A 12912-nucleotide genomic window follows, 5' to 3' on the forward strand; every position below is an offset into this window, starting at 1 on the left:
CAAATGCTAACAAACACAACACAAAGATAAATAAAGATAAAGAGCCCATGTCCAAGAATAGCTCAGTAGTACTGCTAACAAGATAATTATATATACCACCAGTAGTACAATTTTATAATACACTAATAACAATTATATTGATAAAGGATAGAGATGCTTTGGAGAGATAGATGCAAAGCTAAAGAGAGTAGAGTTGCATTCATGTACTCTGGGGAAAGAAGGAGGAATGGCAAGAGAGAGAGAGAGAACTTGAGGGAGAGGGACGAAGCCTGAGGCCCTTTGGCCGCTATTGTTTCAGAGACTATTATCCATGTGGATTTTATTAAGAAGCGTGAAAGGAATATGAGTACAGCCTTTCCCAGTTTCTGGATGTGGGAGCATGATCTAAATACAAACCAATTACCAATCTGAAGTACCCTCCTTTGTGGATCAAGACCTTGTCGTAGTAAATGGGCTTGAGTACTTTGGTGAACCTCAGGACTATGTCACCAGGAGCTTAATGCTCCCATTAGGTCCACGTTTGGTGAACAGATCTGAGAGGAGAGGTCAGACAAAGAGCAATTCCCTTTAAAGGTACAAAATAGACCCTTGTGTACCCTGGCCAGATTAGGCTTACTGAGACCCAACCTGGAGTGATGCCTGGGGGTAGTGTCAGAAAGCAAGTGTTTGCTGCCCAGGCCACCCACATAAACTGGTTTTGGCCAGTCATGAAATTGTGAAGTGGAGCCATTTTGTGGGCTCACTACCTACAAGATGAAGGTGAAGTCAGGTGCATGCCAGACATGCTTGGGAGAAATGGCCTCCCTGGTCCAAACCCGAGCATTGAAATATTATTAGACTTCTGTGCAAGCCAAGGATTGTCAATAACACAGAGTAGCTTGTAAGTGTACTTGGTACCCAAGCTCCTTAAGCCACAAGTCAATGATCAATTTTGTGATTGTATTATCAGACTTGAGGCCATATCTTTTGGACAATTGGGTAAAGAGAGGCAGAGCTTTTAACTGATGACCTCCAGAAAGGACTTCTCCCTTGCACCAAGTGGGGTTGGAGACATTGAGACTGAATGGACCAGGTTCAAGTCCTCAATTTCAAAGGCAGCTATATGAAGCTGTGGGCAGAAGCCTGTCGGTGCATGTCATGGCAGATGCAATGAGGGATACCAGTGGTGAGGAAAGCCATCAAGTTTAAGAAGAGGCAAAAGTGTTCCAAGTGTTGTGTCTGCATTCTTAGCATTAAGATGAAGTTGAAGTGGCTGGGATGAAAATCACCACCTTTAAGTCAGAGCCCATGGTTCTCTATTAGAGAAATAGGAACCTTTGCCCTTGGTGGAGGAGTTTAAATACCTTGGGATCTTATTCATGAATAATGGGAAAAGAATGTGTGAGATTGACAGATAGATCAGGTCAGTGGCAACTGTGGTATAGTCACTATAGCGGTCTGTGTTGGTGAAACAGATTTCAGTTTTCAGACTAATCTCTCTGTTTACCAGTCAATTTTTCAAACTCTGGCTATAGTCGGGATTAGTCTAGGAGTAGACCTGCTGCTCCTCAAATAAAGTGGCTGAGATGGTTAACTTTAAAAAAGGCCATGTTCTTGAATCCACCTCCTCAAGTATGATTCAAATAGGTACCACTGGTCCTTTGAGAAAGCCAATCAGATCAAAAGAAGGAACAATGTTTGATCAAAGGAAACAAAAACAGAAAAAAACCCTGATTGTGGGTTGAAATCAGAAAGCTCATAGTGTAAGTGAACCATGTAAAGGCCAATATACAGCAATTTGCTCTCAACATTTTTGGCTTAGCACAGCAAAACCACCGCCAAAGAACTTCACAGCATTAAAGTCAACAAGTTAAGAGAAACCTAGATTTGTATGGGAAGGCTATGTAAAGACTTAATTAGTAAGCATGGCCCAGCATTACAATAAAAGAGCTGTTGTTAACACTCATGTTTCATGTGGAACACACATACACTAACATAAGCACCTGTCATAGTGGGATAACAAGAAGCAAGCACTCCTACCTGTCAATGATCACAGGGTCAGAAGGCGTCTCATTTCGGTTGCCGCAGCTTTTTTTGTCACAACACCGACTGACGTGGAGGAGAAGAGAAAAGAAACACCTTAAGTGAGGTATCACTTCATATCAGTGTACAGAAAAAAAAAGAAATTTAGGAGTTAGTTAAGAACAGTATGACCATATTCATTATTTATGTTCATACTGTACATAGAATGATTTAGCATAAAGTGTTAAAACCAGACAAGTGAAGGCTAGGTAGAAATAAGTGGCATAGAAGGATTGAGTATGTTTTGTCTTCATTTTACTTTAGATAGGTAAAGAAGGATGATTACACAAAATATATGCACATGCCAAGTCTGTGGATGAGATGCCTAGGATGCTAGGAATGTTTATATAGTTTATGTTTACCACAATTCTGTGGTCAAATGTTAGATGGAGCTGAGGAGGTGATGAGGGTGAATCTGCGGGGGTTAAAGGTGATAAAGAAAGAGTGTAAGAGGGTTAGGAGCAGCTTGGAGAGAGAGAGAGAGAGAGAGAGAGAGAGAGAGAGAGAGAGAGAGACCCCCAGGCTCGAATTTCCTCTGCACAGATGGCAGTGGGACTCTCAAAGGGGCTGGGGATGAAACTGTCACATGAAACCCGCAGTATTGTCTCTTTTCACTAATTCAGTCTCTCTCTCTCAAAAAGGCCAAATTTTTAGGGCCTTTTGTGTGTGCTCAATCATATTAGCTTGTGAGAAGCTGTACAGAAAATACATTATACAGTAGACACTGCAAATAGTCTCGTTTGGAAATGTCATTTGTCAGAATGAAATAAATCAATAAATGCTCGTTTCCATTCTTCTTTTTGTTCAAACATGCGCACACGCAAACACACACACACACACACACACACACACACACGCACATGCACACACAGAAACACCTTATTTTAAGTAGAAATTATGTTAATTACCACATCTATCAACTTATTTTGAAAAAGTGGTATTATCTATATTCCCTAACATCAGTCCAACCCTAAGATCCCCATCAGGAAATTGCATCTTTAAACTCCAGGTTTCCTTCTCGATACAGCTTTTGAAGAAATTAAAGCTAAATTGCCTCATGTAATTAACAGGAAACAGCAGTTGCCATAAATACACAGAAACATGTATGGGCCTCCTCCAGCATATGTTTTACTTCACAGGATGCTTTGATTCATGTTGCTGGTCCTGTGTTATGACAACCTTAATCTTTAAAAAGAACCGTTTTGGCCTAGTCCAGCAAAAAAAACGTCCTTTAGCATGTTCTCACAACTGTTTTGGTCATTTTTTTCTTTCTGTTTTTTCAAAGGAAAGGAATAAGCATTTCTGTCCCACAGTTGCAAGCTGGCACAGCACCATATGGCTAATGGTGGTCTGTGGCAATTAGCAGGCCTGATTAATAGCGAACAGCCTAATTTTCTGCTTATAATTGAGAGTGCATTTGAAACCATTCCACCCCCCACCCCCCTCCCAACACACGCACACACACACGCACACACACACAGGCAAGTTGAGGAGGGAACAACTATTGGTTGGCACACAGATTGTCTAACATCATGGTGGAAGATGTTTGCCGTGTGTTTGTGGGCTGATTGGTATATATATATATATATATATATATATATATATATATATATATATATATATATATATAAAATACTTTAAATATATAACCACTTTAATAGGAACACCTGTACATCTGCTCATTTATGCAGTTATCTAATCAGTCAATCATGCAAATTCAGGTCAAGAGCTTCAGTGAATTTTCACATCAAACATCAGAATGGGGAAACTGTGTGATCTATGTGACAAACCAGTCTGGTCATTCTACTCTGAACTCTCTCATCAGCAAGGTGTTTCAGCCTGCAGACCCTCCGCTCATAGGATGTTTTTTGTTTTTCACACAATTCTGTGTAAACTTCTGTGTAAACTTCTGTGTAAACTCTAGAGACTTGTGTGAGACTCTAGAGTTGTGTGTGAAATTCCCAGGAGATCAGCAGTTTCTGAAATATTCAAACCAGCCCATCTGGCACCAACAACCATGTCACGGTTAAAGTCACAGAGATCACAATTTTTCCCCATTCTGATGTTTGATGTGAACATTAACTGAAGCTCTTGACCTGTTTCTGCATGATTTTATGCATTGTGCTGCTGCTACATGATTGGCTGATTGGATAACTGCATAAATGAGTAAGTGTACAGGTGTTCCTATTAAAGTGGACAGTGAGTGTATACAGTATATACAGTACTGTGCAAAAGTCTTAAACACATGCAAAGAAATGCTGTTGAGCAAAAATGCCTTCAAAAATAATGAAATTAAATGTTTCTACATTTAAAAAAATACTATAAAGAGCAGTAAACAGTAACAAATGAAACAGTCAATATTTGGAGTGACGATCCTTCACTTAAAAAATAGTAGTCTCAGGTACAATTTGTGCAGTTTTATAAGGAAATGAGCTGTAAGTGTTACTGAGCATCTTGCAGAAGCAGCTACAGTTCTTCTGGACACTTTGACTGTCGCACTCGCTTCTTATTTTTGCAGCAAAACCCTGCAGCCTTCATTAGGTTTTTTTGTCTGAAAAGTGTCTCTTATGTAATATGCTGCTTTCTTTACTGACATACAAACATTTTTCTGTAACATTTAATTTTATGCTGGAAAACTAAGAAAACTGTTTAGAAATCTAAAATGTTTTTGTACTGAATCAATAATGTAGAAGTCATAAAATAAAAATCTATAAAAAGTTCTAAAAAGTACTAAAAAAATAGGGTGCCTAAGACTTTTGCACAGTACTGTATAGTATAACAGATTAATAAGCTGCAATAATAATTGTCTATGGACGGTCCTCACAAGGACATGTGTGTGTGTGTGTGTGTGCGTGTGCGTGTGTGCCTCAACTACTACTTAAGCTGCTGAGTTTGAATCTTTGTTAACTAAGTTCCTAAGCCAACCAGGCTTGCACTTCATAGGACTGCAGAGGAAGCATATTTGTTAATGAAGCCAAAAGAGTAATGAGTTTCTGCTCGCCCTAATTAATTCAGGATTAGGTTGATGTTCATGAGGTGGAACACTGTTAAAATATTGCTAAAAATAGGTAGACGTCAATCTTCCCAACCTACTTTAATCTAAAATTCTTCTATAAACGCCACTGTCTTACCTGCACATGATTTCATGGGTCAGTAGCACACGACACATCTCAGGGTTCTTGTCCTGACCTTCATAGATGATCGCCTTGGAAAACAGAAAACAAAGGTTGGAGTAACACTGTTCATTTTGTTCATCTGGTACTTAGCCAACAAGTTGCAGCCCATTTTTTCATGTGAATTTGTGGGCATAAGGCAGAAAATATTTTGTCAAACATGGTCTGATACTCGAGCAAAGAAGCACCATAAAACCAGTACTGCAAATTCTGTAACACTGATTTGGGATATTTCCAAGACTCAGCTACCATCTATCATCTCCCCAGTCAAATGACTTCTTTCCAGTGACCCCCCTACTTTTTTCCCAAACTGCTCTGTGATCTCTTGCTCCAGTTCAGCTCAGAATTCAAGAGCACAGATTCCACTTGAGAAACACACAAGAGACACACTGAGAGGGCTTGACAGCTTGAGCATTTTACAGCGTGTGGTCAGGGCTGTGTTTAATAAAATGTCGTGGGAATCCAGCAGTGTCGTGCTAGTGTCTCTGGCCATTCCTGAGCAGAGGCTCTGGCTCTGGTTCCATGTATGACAAATAAATGGATGAGGGGGAAAAAAATAAGAGGTTTCAGAAGCAGGCGTGGGTAGGAAGAGTCGGCCTCATCATTTCTACCTTGCCTAATTCCTGCCTTTTCCTAACCCCAGATCCACAGTTAGAGGCAACTTGTGGCAAAGGGCTTGCCGTTATGAGAAACTGTGCTTAATACATGCTGTGAGAGGTAGAGAGAATAAAGAACACCTGCTGAAGGTGAACAGTTTGATGAGGGAAGGGACCAGGCAAAGGAGTCATTCAGAGCTTTATACATATACCTACTAGAGTATTTCATCCTTCATTCAGAAGACAATGACCTTCCAATTAAGAACTTCCAATGAATGAAAAAATGCTGACTTCTAAAACAGTTGTACTGAAGTGTTTTCATACATACTTGATTTTGTCCTGTGCACTTTTCATATGAGACCTAAATTTGGACCATGGACCATTTTTGAGAAATAGGATTAAATTGCATGACATTTTTGAAAAAAAAGAAAAAAGTCAAAAATTTTCCCGTCTTTGCGTCACTAGATCTCCACCCTATGCTCTCAGACCTTAAAAATTCATGACTCATACTAGCCAGTCTTTCAAAAACTCTGAAAAGTGCACATCTTTTCTGTCTCTATTCTTTCTCTGACTGCTTCCTCTCTTCATTATCTCCCTTTCTCTTTCTTGTTTTTTTTTAATCTCACATTGAAAGTGCCAAGGAAGCTGGGCAAGATAGGATGTGTAATGGCCTGTGCTCTCACTGGAATCCTGCCTACTCTAGCGTGTAATGCAGCAAACAATCGCTGGGGTGTGGTGAGTATGGGTTGGAGGGAGAGGCGTGGAGGCAGGCATGAGGTGGGCATGGGGGCAAGCAGTTGGGATGCCAGACTGGAGCATGGAGGCACCATCTGGCAAGGCACCTCCTCAATTTTCTCCCGAATCTTAACGGCTTTGCTCTCACCCCTCCCCAGTACAAAATACATGTCCATGCCAGGCTGGGGAAGCTGAATATCGGAGGTGGCGCGCCATTCCAACCAATCCCTCGCTTGACAATGCCAAAGACTTCACCTTGCTAGGACTCATGGATCTCGTTTAGATGCTTGCAGACTGGTCACAAATCTGTCCTGTTTCTGTAAAGTCTATAACCTCCATATAATGTCGCTGATATTCTAGATGCCAATCTTCACACATTGCTTAAATGCTTAAGTACCCAGGACTCATCTGCAGGCTCAGACGTTTTACATTCATATAACTTATATCTTATAACATGCACCTTTTCTATTAATTTAACTGTTAATCATTGCATAATAAATGCTGAATAATTAAAGAAGTTACCGAATAATATGCTTTAGTAATGGCTGGAACATTAGCTGGGAATTTAAGGGGTTAACTGAAACGGTAAATAACAGAAGCACTAGCGCCAGAGTGTTTAAGTCTATTTTAAACAGGGTTACTGGATGCGAGGATCATCCTACTTGTCAATTGAGATGTTGGCTTACAATGGTAGACAATTGATACATTGTTTGATGTTTAGGTGTACTTTACACCACACAATGACACGGAAAGTGATATCACGGCAGCCAATGCTGTAGCTGGCAAGCTCATACAATCTAGTCAATTCAGTTGCTTTTCTTTCACTTTGAGAGAAAAGGGCCAAGGGCTTTTAAAAGTGCACAGAATGCATCACTGTCTACCTGCTGCTCCACGCTTGTAGATCACATTAATCCATCTTATCACAGGTTCTTTAAGGGGGTCAACCTTATTTCTTTTCTTAATCTCATGACACAATTTCCACACCAGAAAGGAATACATAAGTTCTAATCATATACAGTATACTTATATTTGAAATCTTACTAGTCTTAATAGCAGTTGCAGTAGCAGGACAAACACGTTATGCAATTAATTATACCACGCCATAATAACTCAGGATGAGAGATGAATTAGCCATACGGGCTACACAAATTAGGACAAGCCAATCCTGACCTGTTTCTCTCTTTAGCAACTTACAAATAGAAATATTCTCAACAAGGGGTAAATTATTATCTGGTGGTGTTGAGTTGTTATAAGTCAATGTAATTAGGTCAGTCATGTCAGGACTTTGATATACTTGACTTGGCCTCTTTTATCTCAAAGATATCTAATAAATCAAAGCTTTTAGAGAGATAAGTTCTACTGTACTTATGTCTGTCTGTCAAAATATTCAGAAGACGCATTGAGAAACAAGCATGAGTAACATTTATAATACGTGTCATCTTGCCAACTGCACTTTCCTTCTCCGGATCCTTCGACAACTTCGATATAAACAAAACCCTATAAATACGTGGAAACATGTTTCCTACAAGGTTAGTATCATCTGTTAGCGTGCCAACACCACGTCCTTTTTTCCAGGCTGCTGTGCGACTTTAAAGAGGTGCCGCAATTTCCTTCTTTGTTCCCAAACACACACACACACACACACACACACAAAAACACAGATATTCCACCACACCCCACATCACAGACACACACATTCAGTGCACAGACATTCAGCTTCTTAAACCAGAAAATGACAAATGATCCATAGGAGGGTGATAGAGGATAGAAGAGGAACAGCTAGAGGACAAGTTCCAGACAGAGTATAAAAACTTATGTAAGCAGTAGTAAAGGTTAAAAAAGGGATGTCATAACAAATAACACAAGGTGTAGGAGAAAGTGATATAAGGATGTAGTGATATAAGGGATAGAGAAATATTGAGGATAGGTAGAGAACGTGGGAAACAAGTTGCTGAAAGTTGGAGGAAAAAAGTTTATAAAGGAAGCAGATAGCTGGATGAAGACAGGGAGAAATAATAATGCAGGGATGGAACAGGTCTCAGTGTGGAGTCACCAGTCATACACTTCTCTTTTCTCCATCCTCGATCTTCCTTCAGGTTCTATACCAAATCTGACGTAGCTGATATTATACCTGGTTCTGCTGTACTCATAAATCTACTGTTATTTACATGACTTGTAAATGGATGACTATTACAAAAATCACAGATTTTTTTTTATAAAACATTAGACCTGAAAAACCTCTTAACTTCCAAGAAAACTTCATTAGAATCAATTATTATTTGCTGCTTTTTTCTCCCAGCAACTGCTGCAGTCCATGCCAGACTCTGTATGTATTTACAGTTACCGTATTTACAGATTTATACTGAATATTACCACAAATGTATAACTGTAAGGCAAAATATCCATAATTAACTCTGCTGAACATTGATCCCATAGATGCTGCTGTAAAATTCATTCTCTTGGTGATGTTAATATAAACAGCATGCTACTTTTGTGGTCATGCCAGCAATGTAAGAAACATCTGGATTTTTAAACATTAGATCACTGACACTATATATGTATACAACCTCAAATCTGTGTGTCAGTTTTGAGTAGGCAACACAAAAAATGACTCCATGTTCACACAATAATGACTAATAGTACATGACCACTCTTCAGAACTCCTTAAGATCTCATCAACTCTGGTCAAATCAGCTGGATCAGAGCCAGGGAGGGGTCCAATAACATTATACACCTATACATGTAGCCACGTTCATGATCAGTCTGTCTGCCGGGGAAAGGGGGATGGGGGAGGTTGTGTGGGGGCTTGGAGTAACTGTGCTATAATTGAAAAACCTGATACCTGGAACTGTAACAGTGGGTGGCATGTTCGTGTTAGACAAAGCAAAACGTGATACCTGTTGACTCCTTTTACGCTTCGTTAAATGAAAGAGAAACATGTACGCAAGAATACAAGTTGAAATTCAGTGTCATGTGAAGAGCTGTTTCCTTCCCGAACCTGTCCTTCTTTCTAGACAATGCAAATAACAAGCTTATTACACCTGACTTCCATTACACCTACTCCATCAGGTCGGGGATGGGAACTAATGAAGACTAGCGCTAAATATAGTCTGAGGTCTGAAAGAAATCTACAAAGACTTTGTGAGGGAGAAACTAAGGCAACAGGGTGATTATTTTTATTTTTTTTCTTTAACTTCATACTGATAAACTGAGAGAACAGAAGCGACAAGGCGCACAAAAGTGCCAGTCCTCCCACGAAGTGTGGCAAAGCAGTGAGTTAGGAAACAGCAGCTCTTCCCAGCACACGGGCTCTTCTTCCCACAACGAGCTTTTAATGTACTATGATATCGGAGAGAGAGAGAGAGAGAGAGAGAGAGAGAGAGAGGGAGAGGAAAAGGGAGGGGGAGACAGACAGGCACAGAGAGAGAGAGAGAGAGAGAGAGAGAGAGAGAAAAGGGAGAGAGACAAACAGAGAGAGAGAGAGAGAGAGAGAGAGAGAGAAAAGGGAGAGAGACAAACAGAGAGAGAGAGAGAGAGAGAGAGAGAGAGAGACAGAGGGAGAAAGGGGAGAGAGACAGACAGAGAGAAACAGACAGAGAGTGTGAGAGAGAGAGAGAGAGAGAGAGAGAGAGGGAGAATGGGAGGAAGAGAGAGAGAGAGAGACGCAGGAAGAGAGAGAGAGAGAAAGGGGAGAAAGACGAACAGACAGAGAGAGACAGACAGAGAGCCAACGAGAAAGAGAGACAGACAGAGAGAGTGAGTGAGAGAGAGAGAGAAAGGGGAGAGAGAGGAACAGAGAGAGACAGACAGAGAGAGAAAGAGAGAGAGAGAGAGACGCAGGAAGAGAGAGAGAGAGAAAGGGGAGAGAGACAAACAGACAGAGACAGACAGAGAGCAAGCGAGAGAGAGACAGACAGAGAGAGTGAGTGAGAGAGAGAGAGAAAGGGGAGAGAGACAAACAGACAGAGACAGACAGAGAGCGAGCGAGAGAGAGAGACAGACAGAGAGAGAGAGAGTGAGAGAGTGAGAGAGAGAGACAGACAGAGAGAGAGAGTGAGAGAGTGAGAGAAAGGTAGAGAGAGAGAGAGGAAGCAGTGCCTGCAGATATGTTAGTGACCTGCTAAGCACTGAGAGACTGCAGCACAGCCCATCTTGACTCCCACTCCATGGCCACTGTACAAATTCTTGCTATAATGAATGACTGGTGAAGCCAAGCATGTGCCAGTGAAGCACCTAAATCTGCAGCTCGTACACCCGGATGTTGTGTTCTTGACAAAAAGAAAAAATAAAACCAAATATTTTGACCAATATCATAAAAAACAATATGAGCCTGTTAGCGGACGATTTGTTGATACGCACAAGAAGCAGTCAGTGATGTGCAGAGATGTTGTAAAACTGCTCGATTAGCATGCATTTTTTTTCTTTTTAATAATCTGATGCATGCGCAGGATTACCCGCGGGACAGGCGAACGGTTAGGAGGATCTCAGGTTAAAAGAGCGAGTCGGGCGCGTGAATTCAGCGACAGGCTGTTAGCGCGCGCGCGCCGGCACTTGTGTGGTCTGCAGCAGAGCTCACTGAGCCTTACGAGCAAATCACCTCGTTTTCAACACCAAACTAACTGCAATGTAGAAAAAATTCAGAAAACACCATCGTCTGCTTTGCTCCGTTGCTCATTTGTTTCCAATCATTTTCAACATTTTTAAACTTCTGTCTTCCTGACGTCTTGACATGAGTGTGTCCTGTAAAACCCAGTTAACCCTTCTAATCAGGATTTCAAAAAACAAACAAAAAAAAAAAAAAGCAGGTTTGGAATTATTGGTTAGCAATTATTAATTCTATTCATACAAATATTACTATTAATAATAAGATCGATATTAATTCATATTAATAATATTAGCAAGCACAGTAATATTAATGCTGTAGTATTTGTCAGTGCTGCAGCATCTTGCTGGTTCTGCATCGATTTAAATGTATTTAAAACACACTTCAGTTCAGTGGATAGTGTGTGTCAGTCAGACAGTACAGTAAGACTTTACTGAACAGTTGAGGGGATATAAACCAGCACAGATAACCCCGGACATCATCAGTGAGCGCACTGCAGAGCTGGAGTAAATCTCACAGCTCGCTTTTATCATTACTGCACAGTCTAATAAACCTGCACGTGCCTTTAGCTGCAGTAAGACTGACCCAGGATCAGCCTCTTTCCTGGGAAAACGAGATATTCTGTATATATAATATAAACTGTAGCTGGGACTTCGTGAAGGACTTCGTGTACTTCTCGTCGACAAAACAAATAAACAAACAATCAGACAAATAAACAAACTTTATCATCTCATAAAATAGACTACAGGGACAACGACAGCCCATGCTATCTTCATCATATCTTCATATCAGAAAGCATGGCCCTTCCGCCAGCGTCCTGCAAGAGTGTCCTAACAGTGTCCTAACAGCGTCCAGTGTCCTAACAGCGTCCAGTGTCCTAACAGTGTCCTAACAGCGTCCAGTGTCCTAACAGCGTCCTATAACAGCATCCTAACAGCATCCTATAACAGTGTCCAGTGTCCTAACAGTGTCCTAAGAGTGTCTTATAACAGTGTCCTAACAGCGTCCTATAACAGTGTCCTAACAGCGTCCTAACAGCGTCCTAACAGCGTCTTATAACAGTGTCCTAATAGCGTCCTATAACAGCGTCCTAACAGCGTCCTATAACAGTGTCCAGTGTCCTAACCGTGTCCTATAACAGTGTCCTAACAGTTTCCTATAACAGTGTCCTAACAGCGTCCAGTGTCCTAACAGTGTCCTAACAGTGTCCAGCATCTTAACAGCATCTTAACAGTGTCCTTACAGTGTCCTAACAGTGTCCAGTGTCCTAACAGTGTCCTAACAGCGTCCAGCATCTTAACAGCATCTTAACAGTGTCCTTACAGTGTCCTAACAGTGTCCAGTGTCCTAACAGTGTCCTAACAGCGTCCAGCATCTTAACAGCATCTTAACAGTGTCCTTACAGTGTCCTAACAGTGTCCAGTGTCCTAACAGTGTCCTAACAGCGTCCAGCATCTTAACAGCATCTTAACAGTGTCCTTACAGTGTCCTAACAGTGTCCAGTGTCCTAACAGTGTCCTAACAGCGTCCAGCATCTTAACAGCATCTTGACAGTGTCCTAACAGTGTCCTAACAGTGTCCCGGGTCCCAGCAGTGTCCTAACATTGTCCAGCTGCATTATGAGGTTTGTCACACAGCCCTCCAGCGTGTCTGTATGAAAGCTATAGCATGCTATTCAGGACTGCAGTCTGCTGTGCAGTTTGTGAGTTTGTAACACTGTGTGATAATTTCTTATGATAAACAG

The 12912-nt window shown here is 41.0% G+C and overlaps 1 protein-coding gene across 3 annotated transcripts in view; it reads right to left on the bottom strand.

Annotated features, from left to right (window-relative positions):
* ebf1b (EBF transcription factor 1b) overlaps nt 1-12912 on the bottom strand; it is a 108511-nt gene that overhangs the window by 89424 nt on the left and 6175 nt on the right. For all 3 annotated transcript variants that reach the window (XM_053240068.1, XM_053240066.1, XM_053240067.1), the window contains exons 5-6: nt 5193-5266; nt 2020-2088 (exon numbers count right to left, since the gene is read on the bottom strand). In XM_053240068.1, the coding sequence (XP_053096043.1) occupies nt 2020-2088; nt 5193-5266 (143 nt within the window). The remainder of the gene's footprint in view (nt 1-2019; nt 2089-5192; nt 5267-12912) is intronic.

The sequence above is a fragment of the Pangasianodon hypophthalmus genome, chromosome 15, assembly GCF_027358585.1.
Source record: "Pangasianodon hypophthalmus isolate fPanHyp1 chromosome 15, fPanHyp1.pri, whole genome shotgun sequence".
Lineage (NCBI taxonomy): Eukaryota > Metazoa > Chordata > Actinopteri > Siluriformes > Pangasiidae > Pangasianodon > Pangasianodon hypophthalmus.